This window comes from Cupressus sempervirens, chromosome 10, assembly GCF_028749045.1.
Source record: "Cupressus sempervirens isolate cs-2001-9-10 chromosome 10, ASM2874904v1, whole genome shotgun sequence".
In the NCBI taxonomy this organism is placed as follows: domain Eukaryota; kingdom Viridiplantae; phylum Streptophyta; class Pinopsida; order Cupressales; family Cupressaceae; genus Cupressus; species Cupressus sempervirens.
Genome location: NC_143127.1, coordinates 404,920,624 through 404,942,909, shown reverse-complemented (window position 1 = coordinate 404,942,909; position 22,286 = coordinate 404,920,624). Strand labels below are relative to the sequence as shown.

Here is a 22,286-nt window from a genome sequence, read left to right as displayed (position 1 = left end):
AAAGTAAAATCACTAGATCTATCATACCATAGACCATAGTCCGTTGTTTCTTTCAAGGGTCAAAAAATTATATTCATAGCTACTAGATGAGATTCTTGAAGTTCTACTTGAAATCTAGCCACAATTCCAACTGTATTTGCTATGGTAGGTCTAGTGAGTTAGTTATTTAAAATCCTCCAATCACAAATTTGTACCTAGTCTGAAATGTATTAGGTGAATCTTTAGTAGAACTTACAACCTCTCAACATAGGAGTCCTAACTAGCTTACAATTTTCCATTCCAAACTATACCAAATCCTTAAGATGCTTAGTCTATGATATGAAAATTCCATCCTCATTCTCCATTATTTGCAAACCAAGAAAATATCTCATCTCTCCTATCATAACATCTTAAATTCAACTTTCATTTATTTAGAAAACTTATTGCTCATTTCATCATTCCCACCAAAAATAATGTCATCAACAAATACTTCAATAATCAAAATGTTTTCAAGATTAATTCTCAAATATAAATTATTGTCTGTACCACCTAATCTAAAACCCAAATGCAATCAATACCTATCTAACCTCGCATACCAAGCTTTTGGAGCTTGCTTCAAGCCATACAATGCTTTCTTCAATTTGCACACCATGTCTTCCTAATTTGTGAAGGGAAATCCATTGGGTTGCTCAATTTATACTTCCTCTTCCAATTCTCCATTCAAGAAAGGAGATTCGACATCCATCTAATAAACCTTGAGATTCTTGCTAGCTACATATGCCAAAAACAATCTTACTACCTCAATTCTAGCCACAGAAGAAAAGGTCTCCTCAAAGTCTATACCTTCCTGTTGTAAATACCCTTTACATATCAGTCTAGCTTTGTTTCTCACTACTTCACAGTGATTATTCATCTTGTTCCTGAATACCTGCTTAGTTTATATTGCATTTTTGTCATTAGGCCTAGGAACCAATTCCCATGTATTTTTCTTCTCAATGTGCTCTAATTCTTCTTTCATTGATTTAAGCCATGATTCATCCTTACATACTTCATTTGTACTCTTAGGTTCAACTTGAGATATCAAACATAATTCATTTCTCATTCTTGCTCAAGTCATTACACTGCTACTTACATTACCAATAACCTGATCATCAAAATGATTTAAAGATACATACCTTGGTGTTCTAGGTGCTTCCATTGGTTTTCCAATCTATACTTGTATCTCATTGTCAATTTCAAGAATTTCTCTTGTTCCATGTTTTGATTCTAATTCACATTTTGATTTTGACTTATGCTAGCCTAATTTGCTTCTTCATCCGAGTCATAATCAAATGCTCTATCTTGTATCTAAAATATTTCATCAATCTTCACGTTTGCACTTTCAATTATTTTCCTCAACCTTAGATTATAGCATTTGTAAACTTTTCTTTTGGTAGAATAACCAATTAATTTTCCTTCATCACTTCTAGGATCAAACTTTCCTATCTCATCGTGTTTTCCAATGTAACATTTGCTTCCAAAAAAATTGAAGTACTTAACTGAAGATACATGACCAAACCAAATCTCATAAGAGGTTTTACTTGTTCCATGCCTTATCTAAACTCTATTCAAAATGTAAATTGTCCTATTCACTGCTTCTCTCCAATGTACATGTGGTGACTTTTCTTCAAACATCATAGTTCTAGTTGTATCAAGAACAGTTTCATTCCTTCTTTTTGCTACTCCATTTTGTCGTGGGGTCCTAGGAGCTGAAGTTTCCCTGAAAATACCATGCTCCTCATAGTATGCATTAAATCTATCTGATGTAAAGTTACCTACTCTATCTGATCTTAACCATTTTAGAATCAGTCCAAATTCATTTTCTACCTTTGCTTTATAGATCTTGAATGTGTCCAAAGATTCAGAATTTTCTCTTAGAAAACCAACCCACATCATCCTAGAATAATCATCAACAAAGAGAAAAAGGTATCTCTCACCATAATAAGTTCTTGTCTTTGAAGACCACACAGATCTGTATGCACCAAATTCAACTTTCCTTTAGTTGAAAATCTCTTGCTCTATAAATTGTTCCTTGTCTGTTTACTCACCACACATACTTTACAAGTCATGTTGTAGGCTTCACAATTTTAAGTAAATCTTTGACTACATTAGAGTTACTAGTTCTCACCATGTTATCAAAATTCACATGACAAAATCTTCTATGCCATAACCAACCATCATCAATCTTTAAAACAAAACAACTTACCTCAGAAGGATTTAATTGAGAAACATTACCTTTTGTCTTAGTACCAAAGTGATCATATTTCCTAATTGATCTCTAATAAAACATTTTCCATCTTTGAACTATAAGTGATAACCCTTATCTAGAAGCTAACCAGTGCTCAATAAATTATGCTTTAAACTATCAACAAGCAAAACATCATCAGTATTGATTTTACCATCAAAAGTAATAGAACCTTCACCTTTAAATTTTAATCAAACATTGTCACCAAATCTGACAATACCACCATTATACTTCTTCAACTCAAGAAACTTATCTTTATCACCTAACATATGTTGTGAACATCCACTATTTATAATTCATTTTGATTTCTTCTCAACATGTGAAACTAAAGCTTTTTCTTCATTAACAGGACTTCCATCTTTAATAGAAACAAATCCTATTTCATCATCATCACTATCTTCAAATTCAATATTGGTTCCCCTTCACTAGCATAGTACCATTCCTTAGGATATTTTGATTTGTAAGGCTTAGGCTTATACTTAGTCGCTCTAGTAGGACATCTCGATGCGAAATGACCAATCTTGTTACATGAAAAACATATCAATGGTAACTTTCCTTCATAATTTCCTTACCTCTATGTTCTCCCTTTGCAACTAAAGTTTCAAGTTCTTCAAGCTTTCTTTCCTTTTCTTCATTTTCTGCCCAATCCTTGACATATTCTCCAAGATTTCCAATTGGTCTACTAGTACTTCCTCTTTTTGTTAGCATTCTTTCATTTTTATGAACAATACCCTTAAAAGAAGATTCAAACTTAAGTAAAGCATCTTCTAATCTTTTGAAACTTACCAACCACTGTCTCCCAGTTGAAACCTAGAATGAGAGGAGATCACTTCTTCAATAGCAACAATCTTTGTATCATAGGCTAGTATAAAGGATCTGAGAGTCTTTTGCACAATTTCATTAACTATTATGGTTCCACCAATATTCCTTATCCTTGTAATAATCTCTATAATTCTCTAAACTAAAGATCTGATTGATTCATCTTCATGCATTCTTGTACTTTCTAGCTTTTCTTTTCAATAATGCAACTCCGTTGGCTTTGTGTATTTGTCACCTTCATATAATGTCTCCAACTTTGTCCAGATCTCAAAAGTTGAATTCAATTCTTTGACCTCTGTAAATTCTACTTCTGATAGGGCACTAATCAAGGCATCTCTTGCAATCATATTACACTGAAATTCTCTCTTCTCCTCATTTGTGCATGAAGATAAATCATTCTCTGATTTTATAGCTACCTTCTTCTTTGTGATCGTTGAAAAATCAATACCCATGCAAATCAAATGAGTTTTCACCTTGTTCTTCCAGCTATCATAGTTATCTCCATCAAACTTCACTTCCCTTTCTATAAGCCATCCTGGATCTCCTTAAACCATTAAGCTTTCATCTCAAAGAGGACAACAAGCTTTAATACCAATTGTTAATAAGCAAAGTCCACGCCTCACAATTGACAGGGGGTTGAATCAATTGTGAGTAATAGCAATGAAATTCAAACTTATAAAACTGATCACCAATCAATAATATAACAATGCTCAACAACAAGAGAGCCAACACCATAAACTCAAGGGTTTTTGTTCTTGAGGACAGCCCTATTAAGAGAAAAACACTGGTGGGGATGATACCCACTAGATTTTATACTAATATATAAATATCCATGTTAAAGAATCAGCCCCTATTAGGAGTCAATACAATGCATTTAGTACAATTGTCCCTGTTAAAGGACTTGAACCCCTACTAAAAGGTTCACAACCTTGTTACGAATTGATGAGAACAAAAGGCTCACTACCCGAGCAAACTACCGAAAGGATGAACGTTAAATCCACCTTCAAGAAGACTCATCATCTTAGAGGTGAAGGTTAAAGCCACCTTCAAGGATCTACAAATCCAAAGGGATGAACGAACTGAACAACAACTCAATTGCCTTAACATTTCCTTTGAAATCCACTAAGAATGATAATAGATCCCACTCATACCTTTTCTCAAAGCATCTTGCAATCCTTCTGCTCTGCTCTGATATTCCAGCATCAAGGCTTGCATACATAACATATCATTCCATACATTACAAATGAGAAATTACTTTCTTATATACCAATTACAAACAAGGAAATAGGTTGGCATGTTCGGACTTAATCCCCAATGCATAAATAAACAAATAGACCCATGCTAAGTCATACACGCCTTCTTAAACAATTATAGAATAATTACATAGATTAATTCACATGCTAGGATAAATAATCAATGCTTGCTAGGATAAATCAGCACGCTACACCACCCTATCAGGTATCAAGATAATATAACACACGTTACACACTAGCAACCAACCAAGCATGAACCAAACAATCCACAAATCTGAACATACGTGCACATTAAAGTCTTCTAACAACTTTTATGCTGGCAAACCTTAAGTTCAGCTTCCCAACAAGTTATACCTAAAATACTTCAATTACCTCTAGCATAATTCCCTGTCACTGGTTTATAACTAGTCTTCACCAAAACAACTTAAAAACACACAATCTAAAACATAAAGAGTTGTGACCGTATACATAAGGTATACCCTCACCCTGCAACACAAATAGATGCTTGCATAGTTATGAACGTCAAAAATTGTCCGTACTGAGCTGATCAATATCTTGCCACATAGAGAATTTGTGTCTGTCAGCAACCTTAGAACATTATTTGACATCAACGACAAAACTTGTCATCAATCCAACATGTCAACCATCAACAATCTCCTACAATGCTGACTATTGCCTCTTATCTCAACAATCTCCCCCATTCCTAACACCATTTTCCCCTTTAACATCTTGAAAAGCATTTTGTAGCTTTCTTCCTTCCCATGTATAGTCTCAAACCTTTTTTGTAATTTAATTGGCAAGCATTCCAAAGATGTTTCTCTTTATCTTGTGCCCCTACTTTCTTTATAAGCACTCGAGCTCCTTACCTTCTTTCCTCCCATGTCCATTTGCTTGTGGACCTCCACTAGCATAAAAAAGTTGCTATTTTTTCAGCTCTATATTGTCCCTAATACCTATCCAACAGCTTGCACAATGCTATTGAAGCTCAACAAATCATTATTTGTGTTGCTCTTCTAACTCTCCAATCATCATTAAATCTAGCCACTAAGAATGTCAACATTCCTTTCAACTCCACTTTTTGCAATAATGAAGATACCAGCAATAGGTGAATGTAGCCTATTTGAAAAACATCCTAAAATCAAAGGAGGAGCATGATATTTTGCAGTTATACAGTTAACTTCTATATTCAATTTGAAAGGGAGGCATAAGGTTGTCTTGTGTAATCTCATGCCTCCCAAAAAGGATCCTTTCTCAAATGGTCCAGCCACAGCTAATCAATTTGAATAGAACTTTGGATCCCACATCCAACAAGAATACTCGTCATAAGTTTCATATAAATGCAATTCCCAATGTCCAAAAGTTTATAAATAAACAGACAACAATTGCATCCAAAAGATTCATATAGAATAAATGAATCTTTACAATCTCACTTCTTCTATTGAGGATCTATTGGATAACATGAATTGTCATTTTTTCAAATGGAGGTAAGTGGATAGAAGGAAATTTTGATGAAGTCTTGTCCTTGATGATCAAACTAAGACTTTGAGTGCCAATATAGGGGATTTCAATGATATCCAGAAAAACCTTTGTACCTTGGTGCATGATAATAGGGGACTTGCTCATTAAGTCCCCCGATGACTCTATCATAGTTAATAGATGCCCTAAAGATAATAAGCATCCTCTAGATATGACATCCAAGAATGGACCTAAGAAAGATTCTTAGTTCACCCTATTTTGTAGTTACTCCTTTCTTGGCTTCCAACCTTGTCTCATTGTACTTTGGCCTTGAACCCTTTTGATCACTGAATAAACTTTTTGATTTTATCAAAAATGACAAAATTGCAATATTTACAAATTTGAAATCGTCTCTAAGCCAATCCATAACCTAGCTCTAGCTCAATACATATCCACAAGAAAATCAAATTTACCATGACAAATTGCTTTGCTCCTCCTTAGTATGACAGTCAATGATATTAATGTGACATGTAACTCAAAGCTGGTCTAAAAATGACAGTGAGTGCTTTCAGAATGCAATACCATCCATAACCATCATGAATGACTTAAAACATTTTCCTACATTTTTATGCCAAATATTCTAATGGGCAAATAGTTGGTCCTAAGATGTAGGAACATTTTTCTTTCCATCAAGGCATAGACCACTAAATTGAATCTGTGCTATACAAATTTAACTTACTTGTCCTATAGAAGACAACAACCAATGCATCTACCCATCCAAAGTGTAAATAAGTTGAAAAACACTCTCTTGTCCAGCAGGACAATACATAACTATTCCTTTTAATCAACACTGCATTAAATAATATAGTGTTCAAGGTCCTATTGTACATATCTGCCTAGTAACAAAGGTATTGCCTGAATTAACTATCACCACACATTAAATTCACCATAAATATTGAATGATACAAAACTCTCAATTACAAATGTGAATAAATGAATGAACAAATTAAGTACCCTTTTTAGTGATGCAAGAAGATTTTCATGGGTAGATCAATGGCATAACAAAGCATTTGCAGAATAATAAAAATGTGATTTGAGGATGTTGTGGATATAAAACTAGGTCTAACAGTCAAAGATATTTTTGAGATTAAAGATCAAAGATGAGGTTAAATTACTTCTATGGTGAAGACTTTATATAAATCTTGTTTTAATTTTTTGTCCTAGATATATGAAACACTCAGAAAATATGAATTCACTTATCATCTCTAGGGGAAGAGCACCAATAGCCAAGTGCATTCCAATAGCTGTGCACTACATTTCACAAATTAAAAGCCCACCAGAAAATCATCTATAAGCCAATAGCCACTATAATGTCCCTTAGTAGATTGGCTTAGTCATTTGAGACAATTCTCTTGGATCCTCTATCCGTACTGTGAATTGCTGCTTTAAACTTTATGTACTGAGTAAGATGTAGCAGTGATAAATTTATTTCAAAACATCATTGCAATTTTTGCCATGACAATTTGATATATGCAACTCTTAATGCCACCAAGTTTATTTAGATTCCCAAGAATTCTTTTGTTAGATAATAACTCTCATATAACTTTCTGTTTTCAATGTGCTTGTTCTTTCTTGATGCTGATAATGCAATTTATATCAAGTCTACTACAATTGTCGCCTTAGTTGATATGGTTCTTCTAATATTTTGGTGAAATGAATTTAGTATATATATATATATAGCCTTCCAATAGATATCGTTCTATTGAAAAATACTGAGTTGAGCATTGTTAATACCGTTAATGTATTTTCTACTCCTTATCACTGATGAAGAAGGATATCTCTTCCCTCTCAATAGATATCTATTCCCACTCAATATGCAATATGATTCTTATTCTTTTATAAATACCCTGATTTAGATGGTATCCTCTCCAATCATGTATACTGCGATCATATGCATATAAACTGCAACCTTCATTATAAACTGCGATATCCATTACATGAACTGCAATCTCCTATGTATAAACTGCAGTCTCTCCATATATACTGCGACCTCTTTTTCATTTTTTCCATGTTTTGTAACTCCTCTTCGATAATATTGTTTTACAGTGATCTGAAGCTCTCCTTTCTGTGTTCCCCTCTATACTTCTCTAATCATCCTCTGCCCTGTCCTCTTATCTGCAGACTGCTTAAGGGTAGACTTTAATTAATATACCCATTATCAATTGTTCACGCCGCGGTGTATATATGTATTGCTAAAGTTTCCTGTATTTTTCTTCATACTTGTCCAATTCTATATTCCTCTTTATATCTGTGAAAATGAGATCAATTCTGGTTCTATAATGTGCCAACTGAACAGCTGCATCCATTTGTTTTGAGAGACATTTCTCCTTACGTGCCTCTATTCAATACATTGCACCCTTTCCATAGTTAATGGTGCCTAGTTTTTTGTTTTTTTTTGACTGTTCAAATCACTGTCCTATACAAATTGCATCTCCTACCACTTGGTGTTTGGTGCTGATTATACCATTATATATCTGTTTTAGTTGCTTGTTAATGCCATTTATTCTTCCGAATATGATTATTATCATATCTCTTTGGAGCGATTATAATCATTTATTAGTATATTTACTGAAGACATTATCATTTTCATACTACCTTTGACCAGAGAGCTGCTATGAAAAATTGATGGCTTCTTTGCAATTGGTTCTTTAAAAAATTTAATGTTTGTTAAAGTTCGGACGCCAGTCGTTTAGGCTATTCTCGTATGTCGGATATGAGATGTTTAACTGATATTGAAATGATCGGACTGACATGCTATACTACTTGCATACTAACTGTCATTGTCTACTGGAGATATTAATTGGGAACACATCCCGCACAATATATGGTCTTCAAGTAAGTATGCATACATGGAGTGTGGAGTCCCGATCAAAAGTCTTAATAGATAAATAGGTGTCGCTCGATTGGATATGTAGCCAGCAATGTTGAGTCCAACTATGTATGTTAGCAGTGGTGGCACAATGGATTGCCTATGAGAAACCAGCCTGGTCAATTCTTCATCTCCTGAATGATTACTAATCATCTTTTGGTTTGTATGGTCCCCATTCATTTACATTATATTATTTGCAATTGTTGTTATATGCTATTACTTTATTAATCATTCCTCATACAGCCTCATATAGCCAGGTCTAATGAGGACTAAACCCATTCAATTCAAGAGGGTTCCCATATAAAACATGGCAAACAATAATCTCCAGAATAAAAATATAATTGTTTATTATTTATTAATATTATAATTGTATATATTGTTAGAGTAATGAGATATTTTCTAATTAACTCTAGTTTGCTTAAGCTAAACTTTAGGCATCTAATAATTAATTCTTTTATTAGTTATTATGATGCAACCTAGGTTAGACCTTTTTAGGGTTTTGATCTCCTTTATAAGGACAATCTCTCTTTGTAATTATTAAACAATTCATTCTTTATTATAGCAATTTTTTTTTGCTCGTCAAGAATGTCTCATCTATGGATTTGGCAATTCTTGCCTCCATAGCTTTTTTGTTTCTCTCTTTCTGTGACAGGTGTTTGCATGCAGGTGATTCTTGGGAGCAGAGATTTGGCATCAGTTTTCAAATCTAAGCTTTCCGCATTTTTTTATTGGATTTGGGGGGTCACTGATTTTCAAGGCACTTTGAGAAAAAATAGACATCACCGTTGAGCTCAAAGCACTTGAAAACCCCCAGTTCCATATAAAACTTGTCCATTTTGGATAGTTGGAATGGGAGGCAAAAAAAAAAAATTGCCCAAGGGCATTTTTCTGCCCTTGGCATGCGGATCGAAGAGGGTTTCAAAAAATATATAATTAAAAAATCAAAAAAATATTTATTTTTTGGGGGCACTCGCAGGCACCACCATCACACCACTGCGATGGTCTCTATCCTCAGCGGTCCGCAACCCATGGCCTTCTCTCCAATGATGGCCCTCAAATCCACTTGCTGCTCTTCCTTGGTACCACTCCCCAGTGGCCTCCTCCGCCCTCGGCCGAAACCGCTATTGTGCCCCGTGGCCTATTCTCCACAGCCCTTTGCACCTCCAAGCTCCGCGGCCCACGTCGCCTGCAACCTTTGCGCAACTCCACTCCCGCGCGGCTTTTTTCTCTACCATAGCTTGTGATCGGCCCTCCGCCACCCTCTGCAACCTACGGCACTATTGCCCGAGGAACCCAATTGACCTCCACCGCTGCCTTCTACCGCCCTCGCATGACCTCTTTACGCTACGTTCGTTGCTCATCCGCCAACAGCCCGCAAACTTGGGTTTTTCTGATTGTTGACTTGGAGTCTACACCTACACCACAGTTTGGACGTCATGCCTTGTTTGGGAACTTGGCATTCTTTTTGGATTACACATGTGTGATTTGTGACACTTCTTTAGTTTTCTTCGCCCAATCAGCGGCTCCATGCGCAATTGCCTCCACATGCTACTCGAGGTCACCGACCATCCTTGCCAACGGTTCCACGTGGCTCTTTGTTCCACGTAACTCCTGCAATACCATTTCCAGCCCTCTTTTCTGGGCAGATTATTGGATGGTCTTCTCCAATTTCAAGGTTTTTTTTTTTGGTATGTGCGACTATGGCCAAGTTTGGTGGTCCCCACGCATTTTGTTTGGGGGGGGTTCTTGCATTTTTTTTTGGCACATGTAAAGTGCAATGTCCAGCCCGTGATTTCCAGCTAATGTTTTGGAAGATTTGGTGATGGTCTTCGAAGGCAGTTTTGCCTTCTCCATGTGTTTGTTTTTGCATACATACAGGATCTGTTTTTGCATTAAAAGGCACCCGATTATGCCTTGGTCCACGTGGCCAAACTACTCCCTACGGGCCCACTTGCCTATGCTCCAATTACATTGATGGGGCTTTGTTTCCCTCGTGATTCGGTGGTTTTTTGGATGCTGCTTGGTTGGTGGTTTTTGGGATATTCTCGATCCATGTGCAATTTTAAACACATGTGCTTTATTGGGCATCAAAATATTTTTTCCGACACCGACTCTTTGCTCGGCATATGTTTCCGGTGGCAGATTTATTTTTCCTGCAGGACTCATTTTTCAGGCATTTTTTTTGCCTCAACAGTTGTTTGACCATCAACTTTATGCTCGTCACTTGCTAACGTCAGCATTGCATCAACACTCTTGTCACCTCTTCAGGCTTTGTTTGGAACTACCTTCGCGCTTTTGCTCATATCTTAGGTATACGGACTCCGTTTTTTGCAAACGAGATATCGCTCGAAAGTTGGTTCCGAGGCCGTCTTAGTTTTAATGTTTTTTTATTGCTTTTTCTGTTGTCAAAGTCAAGGGTACAATTTTGCACTCCAAGAGACATCTTGAGCATCCGATCTCTGATTTGGGAATTCTTTATATCATTGGAAAGGTCTTTCCAATATTGTTTTAGTGATGCTGGTTGTTTTTCTAGATTCTGCTCCAGGCACATTCTATTCAGTATTTTGCATTTTTGCATTCTGGTGGATATCTTGGTTGTTTCAGGTTTGGGGATTGATTTTGTTGCTTTAGATGATTCATCATGACTCATACTATCTATTGTATTAGTCTTGTGTCTCTTATGGTCTATTTAGTTATCATTTGTATGCATTCTTGCAAATGCACAAATGCACTAAGATAAAGCATCATATGTCATCTGTATTTTCGTTTCAGTTGTTTTGCCTTATTTTTGCCTTCTGATTTGAGCAATGTCATCTGAGGACACTCATGCAGATTATTGTATTCTTGGGATTCACCATATCTTGTGTCTTATTGTACATGCACTACTCTGATTAAAGTGCCAGTGAATTTCCCTTCTGTAACATTAGCCTCATGATGTGTCTGAGATTGATCACCTCAGTATATACATATGTACTCTTTTGTGCATTTTGATCGTGATTCCTTGACATGCAGTTCTTTTAGCCCACTTTTCCAGTTGCCTATCACCTCACCCTTGTCTGCATTACAGGGAGTTCTTCTGTTGTTTCTCATGCTTCCTTGGTTCGATGGAGTGAGTTATGTATTCAGTTTTTCTTCCTATGTACTAGGCGAATGCAGTGGTTGGGTACCTATGCATTTCGGTGAGATGGATCATTTACCATATAGACACAATTCTTTTCATTCCTACTTTGGATGCAGCATTCCATGTTCGATTGATCAGCTCTTCAGGCTTTGGTGTTTCATACTATCTATATATCTTCGACTTTAGTTGTTTGCCTTTGTGTACCTCCTGATTCAATGTCTTCTCTACCTGATCAAGTTCTATTTTAGTGGAGGTTCTTCAGATCATGAGTTATTTTCGACAGAGCTTTGCAACTTCTACATGCTTCAATGGTATTCTTCATGATCATATTTTGTTCCTATCTTTCAGGACATTCCCTAGTTTGAAGGCTTCTTCAATCCTTCACTAGTTCTTTCAGCATGTTTTCCATCTCTTTTTGGAGTAGGGTTTTTCCCATGTGGTTTTCTCTATTTCTCTTTTTTTCAGAGATTTGGTTGTGCTTGGGTACCTCATCAAGTTTTGTTGTCGAGACCCAAATCTACTTTCTTTAGTGGTTTTTAGGTTTTTAGCTACTCCCTAAGTCTATCTTAAGTGGTGGTGTTAAGAGTAATTAGATATTTTCTAATTAACTCTAGTTTGCTTAAGCTAAACTTTAGGCATCTAATAATTAATTATTTTATTAATTATTATGATGCAACCTATGTTAGACCTTTTTATGGTTTCGATCTCATTTATAAGGACGACCTCTCTTTGTAATTATTAACAAATTCATTTTTTATTATAGCAATTTTTTTTGCTCATCAAGAATGTCTCATTATGGATCTGGCAATTCTTGCCTCCATAGCTTTTTTGCTTCTCTCTTTCTATGACAGGTGTTTGCATGCAGGTGATTCTTAGGAGTTGTTGGGTTGATCTTTCATCAATTTCAACATATATTGTTGCTATATTATATTATTTCATAGTTATATTAATAACATAGTTAATTTTATAATATTATAATTCATTTTAATTTATTCGTTTATTAATTTTTATTGTTGTTTATTATAAAACCCTATTTCATAAAATGGGGGCATTCCAGCCCAACATTTTTGGAAAAAAAAATGTTAGCAATTAGATCAATTGTGCAAGTTTATTGGTATCAAGAATGCACCATTACTTGAGCATTTGTGCAAAAGTTGCAAAATTATTGTGCAAACATTTTGGTTGTCTAAGTAAACAGGCAATGGCACAAAATGGGCCATTTATCAAGCAACACTTTGAAATGGCCACTATTTGAGGCTTCAGCATGTAAGAAAGACTACAGGAAGCATCATTACTACCCAAAAGCCAAAAAACATTTTGTAAGCAGTTATGTTGCATACAGAGACAACAAAAAACAATTGTTGATGTTCAATGTACAGTTTAGGATATGTGAGTGTGCAAAGTTAGCTATAACGGCTACTACTACAATTCCCCAATAATAAAATGTTGAAAACTTAAGAAGATGGGCCAGAGTTCAGAAAGGAAACAAGATCCTGCCATTCCTTTTTTTCTTTGGTTGAAACGAACAAAAAGATAGATTCAACAAAAGCATGAAGACAGCACAAGCCCCTCTCATTCCTTTTCCATTTGCTTAAAACAAAAAAGCAAAGACCACTTCAATGAAAGCAGGTTATATAATAATTAATTGTGAATATCCAGATAACATCAGGAGATTTGTCCAATCTAAATATGGTGTGTTGCTCTGTTTAATTTTTTTTACTATTCATGCACTGCCTATTTCTTGTGCTCTACCCGCATTTATGATAGTTGGACATATTTGCACCGATACACTTCATTGAAATCTGACCTCAATCAGGACAGTGGTTCAACTTACTATAACTCCATTTCTACATCTAGATGAAAATACAAGCAACTGCCTTACCTGGACGTGCTATAGCAAGAATAATCCCAGGAAGTCCAGCTCCACTTCCCACATCAACCACCTTGAACTTGGGAGGTTCAATTGCAGAGCAATGTTTACTATATGCATTTTCAATAATTGGAAGCAATGCAAGTGAGTCCTCCACATGCCTCTCCATCACAGCACAGCGCTCAGTAACTGCAGTAAGGTTCATTCGCTGTGATGAACAACAGAAAAAATATGGTGTAAGCCCAAGCTCTTGATAGCTGCAGCTCTGAGCTTTTAAATGTTTGCCAAAACCAGCAAGGGTTATTGAGCTCTTCAAATTTTATACAAATGAATTCAGTAAATGCGCATTCAGTAAATCATATCTCAGAGCTCAAACTTTAACTTGCACTTATTATGATGCAAGAGTTCAAAGCTTGGTGACAGAGAAATTCAGGAACCCAAAGATTATAGCTAATTGCAGGGTGATGAAGCAGTATACTAATTAGACTAAAAATGAGAATAAAAATCTGTTTCAAAGGGACAAAAGTGGAGGATAGATATAAAGAATGAAAATCAAAAGCTGTCCCCTAAAAACCTTGTGGGTGCATGTTTGTTATCTTTGTGATTATTTTATCATGCCTAGTGCTACTGAATTCACAGCAAATTCCTGCATACACGGGGGAACTAGAACAGCCCTATCACTCAGAACCTCAATGATCTCACCTCTATGTATCCAGAAAAAGGAAATGAATATCAAATTATGTCCCCTACAAACCCTGTGGGTGCATATTTGTTATCTTTTCGATTATTTTATCATGCCTGATGCTACTGAGTTTACAGCAAATTACTGCATTCACAGGGGAACTAAACAGCCCTATCACTCACAAGCCCAATAAGCTCACCTCTATCTTACCAGAAAAAGGCTGTATTGCCCTAGGTTTCCAGGACAGGGGGATGGTGAGATGGGAAAATGAGTTTCCGGGATGGATTTTTTTCTGGGAGCAAGGGATGGATCCAGAATCGCATCCCTGGGTACCACTGGAAAAAGGCTTCATCTTGCAAATCCACATGGTCATTACACAATGATAAGCAGGGGTACATGCAAGATGTGCCAGGTTCATATTTCCCTCACAGCAATTAAGCATCCTATAACTCCAACAGGCATGTAGTGAAGCCATAGTGTAATCAGAGTTGTACATTCTGATTCAATAATGACCCAACTTTAGAATTTTATTAAAGTTGTCCAAGTTTGTTGTACAGTGCATTTAAAAAGCCTTGTCCTACCAGTTTACAGGGTCATTATCTGATGATAAGGAGGGACACATGCAGAAGGATGAACCAATTCCAAATACCCCTCACAGCAATGAGGCATCCTATAACTCCAAAACAGGCATTTGGTGAAGCTATAGTGTAATCAATGTGAGGTACACTGATTTAACAATGACCCAAGTTTATATTTTTATGAATGTGATGCAAACTTATCGTGCACTACCTTTAAAAGACATGCCATAAGTCTCTGGATTTACCAAGGACGAAGAGGGATTTACCATACCCAATCAGCATTAGGAGGAAATTTGGGTATGACAATACCCGGAGAAAATGTTCAGTGATTTGTGTCACTCCAACAAACAGACCAATTGTCAATATTTCATGAATTCAATCAATTGTATATATTGTAAGTTTAGAACTTATACTCTATCAATAGGTTTGCCTGCCATCTGATTTTAGGGACCAAATTACTTGTTGCAAGAAAATTACATCATCAGAATTGAACTTGTGATGATGGATTGATAAATGGAGCTGAATGAGGTGCAGGAATTAGAAACATTTTGTCTATAAACTTTTCAAAATTGTCATTCCGCCTCTGCCTATCATGTCACCCTAGGGCATGCATTGCTTGTGCCAAATAAGTTATGTTGGAAGAACTTGAAGCTGTGACCATGGTTTATAAGATAGTTGTCAGGTGTGGAACACTCTAATGGGTATGACGCGGGTTCAAAGCCCCTATGATAAGATGAACATAAGTAGGATTGAATCTCTCCCATCACAGTAAGGCAAACAATAACTGCAATGGAGACATGATGAACTGGGTGGCTAAATAAGGTGCATTCATGTTAGATAATGACAACAATGAGGAAAAGCGGAAAAAACAAGATTGTGAAAACGAATTTTCTCTATTTTAGGAAAAGAACAGTTTCTATATTCAAAAGGAAACTTCTACATTTTTTTAAGAAATAAATCGGGTTTTATTCTATGTTTAGAGATTTCTCTTATCTTCAAAAGGTTATATATCTTTCTTCTCTATGAAGGCAAATAATAATGTTTTCAAGAGAAATATTGCAGCAGCAACTGTGAAGTTGGAGATGTAATTGATTTTCCTCTGAGCAAAAAGATTACAAATACTCGCCCCGTGGATGTTTCCTTGATATATTGTCAAGGTTTTACCACGTATATTTGTGTATTGTCAGTTGTGTTGTTATCCTTCATTATTTCTCTCATTGTTTCTTTGCATCTAATCTGTGCCATAAGTTTATTGTTTCTGGTTAATGCTTCCGCTTTCTTATCAAATGGTAGCAGAGCAATTTCTTTTTTGCAATAGTTGTGTTAGGATTTGGGGTTGAGTTTTTTGCAGCATCAAATGGTAAAAGTTTCAAATGCAAAATTCGAGGTGGAGAAATTTAATGGAAAAAGTAACTTTGAGTTATGGAAGCTCAAGACACATGATTTGTTAGTGCAGCAGGGATTGCATAAACCATTGGCTGGAAAGTCAAAGAAATCAACAAATATGACTAATGATGATTGGGAAGATTCGGATATGAGAACCCTAGGCATAATTCAGTTGTGTTTGGCAGATGAGGTTCTCTTATATATTGTTGGAGAAGATACAGCTGCAGGTTTATGGAGTAGAATGGAGTCTTATATGACAAAATCCTTAACAAACTGAATCTACTTGAAGAGGCAACTGTATAGCCTGCAAATGAAGGAAGGTACAAAAATTGCTGATCATTTAAACGTTTTCAATACTCTAATTTGTCAATTGGGTAGCATGGAAGTAAAAATCGAAGATGAAGACAAAGCAATTACATTGTTATGTTCTTTGCCTGAATCTTGGAATCACTCAGTTACTTCTATTAGTCTTAGTACAATTGATTCCCTTGAACTTGGTTCTATTGTGGGCACTTTGTTGTCTAAAGAGATGCGAAGGAAGTCTAATATAGAAACCTCCACACCGGAAACAATTGTGGCTAGAGGTTGTTCCACAGAAAGGGGGAAGGTTCGAGAGATAAATCCAAATCCAAGTCAAAAGGCAAAAAGAGTAAGGGAAAATGTTGGTATTGCAATAAAGCGGGGCATCTCAAGAAAAATTGTTGGAAAAGAAAGGAAGAGAATGATGAATCCAAACAGGAAGCGAATCTAGCTGAGGCAAATTCAAGTACAGTTGATGAAGTGTTATCTCTTTGTAATATCTTACAACATCAAGATGAATGGATTTTAGATTCTAGTGCTTTTGATCACATGTGTCCACATAGGAGTTGGTTTTCTTCTTACCAGCCTATTGATGGAATTGTTGTTTTTATGGGAAATAATGCTTCTTGTAAGACTGTTGGGATTGGGAGTATTAGAATCAAGATGTTTGATGGTGGTGTAAAGACATTATAGGAGTAAGACATGTACCAGAAGAGAAAAGAGCTTCATTTCCTTGGGTGTTTTGAATTCTAGCATTTATAAATTCTCTTGTCAAGGTGGAGTTCTTAAAGTATTTAAGGCTACAAAAGTCAGAAACCTTTATAGGCTGGAAGAAAGTATAGATGTAAGTCATGCAATAGTGGTATCTAAGGAAAGAGATGAATCTACTCGTTTATGGCATCAACAATTGATTCATATGAGCGAGAAAGGGCAAAAGGTATTGGTAAATCGTAAGATGCTTCCAAACTTAAAATCTTTGAATTTGAATTTTTGCAAGCATTGTATCTTTGGAAAGCAATGTAGACAGAAATTTAAATCTAGTAGTCATACAAGCAAAGGTATTCTAGACGATATCCATTCAAATCACCTGGGAAAATCAAACGACAACCCAATTGAGCTCTTGAAAAACCCACCAAGAATCTACAATTAGAAAAAAAAATCCAAACCCCAAAATTAGGGTTTTGAACAAAAATGGCCCTAGCTAAAAAAAAACTTCAAACAATGGCAGAAATGTGCAGAAAAAATAGATGGATCTAGACAAAAATGGGTTGCAGAACAAAACTAGCAATCGTCAGATTCAAATCTCTCAGAACCGAAACCCTAGTTGTAATAGAGAGTTGGAAGCAAATATGCATGTAAATAATTTCGAAAAATAAAAGGTAGATAATTTCAATCAAGAAATTATAATTATTTTCAAAAAAAATTAGAGTATTGGCTCTGATACCATATTACAAAGTAATTGGAAAATATTTGTTTGTTATTAACAGAGACCGAGAGGTCTATATATACAAAAGAATAAAGTGATGTTTCCTTAGGAAATGATCATAAAGAATAGAAATATTCTATTCTAGCTAAAAGAAAGCTGAAGAAAGCTAATAGATAACTACAGCTAACTAAATATTAGAAACATTCTAATATTTATAGAAGATTATAATAGATAACCATTAGATACTAAACAGAGATAATAGAAACTATCTATTATCATAATATGGGGTCCATCCCCTATAGTTTCTTTTGGAGGAGCGTCATATTTTGTGACATTTATAGATGACTACTCTAAAGAGGTATGGGTCTTTTTTTATTAAAAGTAAAACTAATGTGTTTGGTGTATTCAAACAATTTAGAGTTTTTGTTGAAAAGAGTATAGGTCGATCAATCAAGTGTTTGAGAATAGATAATGGAGGCCCAATTCACATCTTTAGAGTTTGAGAATTAATGCAAGGAAGCTAGGGTTGTAAGGCATAAAACCACAGTTTACACTCCTCAACAAAATGGTGTTGTTGAATGCATGAATAGGACTCTTCTAGAGAGAGCAAGAAGTATGCTTAGTAATGCCAATTGCAACAAGAGTTGTGGGCAGAAGCAGTTAATACAGCATGCTATTTGGTAAATCCATCACCATCAATTGCAATAGATTGCAAGATTCCTAAAGAGTTATGGAAATGTCATTCATGTGATTTTTCAAATCTGAAAATATTTGGTTGTGATGCTTATGCTCTTGTTTTTAAGAATCAGCATTCAAAGTTAGACCACAAATCCAAGAAATACAACTTTGTTGGCTATGGTAATACAGTTAAGGGATATAGATTGTGGGATCCTACTACCCACGAAGTCATCATTAGCAGAGATATAGTATTTGAGAATCCTCTCTAACAAGATCAGATTTTGTAAAAAATAATTTGGAACAGAAACAAGTACCACAATATCAACAAGTTCAGTTGGAAACTCATCCTTCTATAGAAAGAAAAAGAGCATGAAAATTTTTTTGAAGACGAAGGTGTCGATTTAGAAAATATACAGGAAACTATGGAAATATCACAACCATTTCTTAGGAGATCTGCACAAGTCAAGAATCCTCCTAAAAGGTATGACGATTTTGTTTCATCTGTCGCTTTGATTTCTAACAATGGAGAACCAAATTGTTATCAAGAAGCAATGAGTAATGCTAAATGGAAAATAGCAACGAAAGAAGAAATTGATGCCTTAGAGAAGAATAAGACATGAAAGGTAGAACTTCCAAAGGGTAAAAAGGTTGTCGGCTGAAAGTGGGTCTACAAACTGAAGAAGGGTGTTAATGATAAAATGAAAGGTACATGGCAAGGTTGGTAGCAAAAGAATATTCTCAAAAACAAGGTATTGAGTTTCGTGAGGTTTTTTCACTAGTTGTTAACCTTGTTTTTATTCGGATTGTATTAGCATTAGTTGGCTTACTTAATCTTAAGTTAGAGCAACTATATGTTAAAACAGCATTTCTACATGGAGATTTGAATGAAGATATATAAATGGAACAACCATAAGGGTTCGTTCAAGATTGCAAAATGAAATTTGTTTGCAAACTCAAGAAATCATTGTATGGCCTAAAGCAATCACCCAAGTAATGGTACAAGAAGTTTGATTCCTTCATGGTGAGCAAAAACTTTGTAAGGAGTATGACCATTGTGTTTACTTTAAAAGTTTCGAAAATAGCTTATTCATTATCTTGGTATTATATGTTGATAATATGCTTGCAGCAAGTAAAAGCATGGCTGAAATTAATAAGTTGAAGCCTCAGTTGGCTAGGACTTTTGATATTAATGATCTAGGAGCAGCAAAACAAATTTTGGTTATAGAAATACACAGAGACAGGGAACATGGTAAGCTTTGGTTATCACAAAAGAAATATGTGGAGAAGATTCTCATCAGATTCAGTATGCAAAATGTGAAACCTGTTAATATCCTTGTGGCTTCCCATTTTAAGCTTTCTTCAAGTTTATGTCCTAGTACTAAGGAAGAAAGGGATTATATGTCTCATGTACCGTATGCAAATGCAATAGGAAGTTTAATGTATGCGATGGCATGTACAAGACCAGATATTTACATGCAATGGTGTTGTCAATAGATACATGGAAAATCCAAGTAAAGAGCATTAGGCAGCAGTGAAATGGGTGCTTCAATATCTTAGAGGCACAAGTAATTATTGTATGACCTATAACAGTTGTAGCGATTTAGTGTGTGGTTATGTTGATTCTGATTTTGCAAGTGATTTGGACAAAGAGATCTACACCAGGTTATGTCTTTATTCTTTCAAGTGAAGCAATTAGTTGGATGTCAAAACTCCAAGCGGCAGTTGCTCAACCGACAACTGAGGCTGAATATATGGCTGTCTCACATGCATGTAAAGAGGCAATTTGGTTGAAGGTTTTTTTGCGTGAGATTGAAAAGTGAAAGATAATGTGATTATATTTTGTGATAGTCAAAGTGCTATCCATTTGGCTAAAAATTCAACTTATCACAGTAAAAACTAAGCATATTGAGATTAAGTATCATTTTGTAAGACAGGTTGTTGAAGAAGGTGGAATATCTCTTGAAGAAGTCCATACACCTAAAAATTGTGTAAATATGTTTACTAAAGCAGTGTTAGTAGAGAAGCTGAAGTAGAGTGCGGCTTCCATTGGTTTGCAAAAGGGGTGATACATGGGCTTGGGCAAGTATTAGGTGAATTGTTGTCAAGGTGGAGATTGTTAGATAATGAGAACAATGAGGAAATGTGGAAAAAGAAAGATTGTGAAAACAATCTCTCTATTTTTGGAAAAGAACAGTTTTTATATTCAAAAGAGAACTTCTATGTTTTTAAAGGTATAAATCGGGTTTTATTCTATGTTTAGAGATTTCTCTTATCTTCAAAAGGTTATATATATATATATATATATCTTCTCTATGAAGGCACGTAATAATGTTTTCAAGAGAAATATTACAGCAGCAACTGTGAAGTTGGAGATGTAACTGAATTTCCTCTTAGTAATAAGATTACCAATACTTGCGTCATGATGTTTGTTTTACCATGTATATCTGTGTATTGTTGGTTGTGTTGTTATTCTTCATTATTTCTCTCACTATTTCTTTGCATCTAATTTGTGTTGTAAGTTTATTGTTTCTGGTTAATGCATGAGTTTTCTTAACAATTCAAGCATCACCCTTAAAGATGCAGTAGAAGCATATTCTACAGCGCATGAAATTTGACCCACTTCTCACTTCAAATATATAATGAGAAAACAACTTATCAGAGAATCAAATCACTAAATTAATAAATGTAAAGTTCGAATCTCTCTGCCAAAATTAGGTGGACCATAGCTGCGTTGAAATCTCCCCAATGTAAGGCAGCCCATTACTCTACTGGCACATGGTAAGGCTGTGATGGAAAAATACGTAGGTAGCAATTTGAATGTGACTTATGGAAATGTATCTTGTAACGAGAATAATAAACAGAAAATAATTAGAACTAAACAAACTTCAAGATTAGATAACAGTGCGAACAGTTAATAAAAACCTGATTCCATTCAAGAAGCGTGTCCACAAAGAGCGAAACCTGGCACTTCTGTTCGCTGTTCAGGGAGTCAAATAACTGCAGGTTGTTGGAAGTGTTCTCCTTTGTTTCATGGTTTTTGTATGCTGAAATTCCTGTGCAGATGGATACAGCAGGGGATTTTATAACCGTCAAATTTAAAAATAGTGGAGCTCTTCTTACATTTCCAAATACCGGCTTAGTTTTGAGCACCGACGAAAAGCACTGGCAAAAATGCCCCATTCTCCCAGCGCCTTTGTCAAATGTAAGATATAAATATATATGCCATAAAATAATGTTTCATTAATAATCACCTCCAAATAGCCTTAAATATTCATTTGTAAGGTAAAGCTCTAATAAATGAGAAATTAATTAATTTATAATCAAAAGATAAGTGAACAGTTATGATAGAACATATAGTATGTATAATTTCTTGTTATTTCGTAACTTTAATAAATATAGAATGAATATTTAGTATAATTTAATTTAATATGTATATAAAATTCATTTATTATATTTTTCATTATTTTGTTAGATTATTTTCTATTATATTTTTTTATGTAATTATGATATTTTAATGGTTGATAAT

At 35.2% G+C, this 22,286-nt stretch overlaps 1 protein-coding gene across 4 annotated transcripts in view; it reads right to left on the bottom strand.

Annotated features, from left to right (window-relative positions):
• The window catches only part of LOC149534376 (S-adenosyl-L-methionine-dependent methyltransferases superfamily protein), a 132,686-nt gene extending 110,718 nt beyond the window's left edge, over positions 1–21,968 (bottom strand). For 3 of the 4 annotated variants that reach the window (XR_016357186.1, XM_089805083.1, XM_089805082.1), the window contains exons 1-2: positions 21,683–21,967; positions 13,723–13,918 (exon numbers count right to left, since the gene is read on the bottom strand). Coding sequence is in view for 3 of the 4 variants with exons in the window: in XM_089805083.1 (XP_089661209.1) it covers positions 13,723–13,918; positions 21,683–21,940 (454 nt within the window). In the remaining variant the exon portion in view is untranslated. Of the gene's footprint in view, positions 1–13,722; positions 13,919–21,682 lie in introns of all 4 variants that reach the window. The other variant, XM_089805084.1, reaches the window with a different exon arrangement.
• Positions 21,969–22,286: the final 318 nt, after the last annotated feature.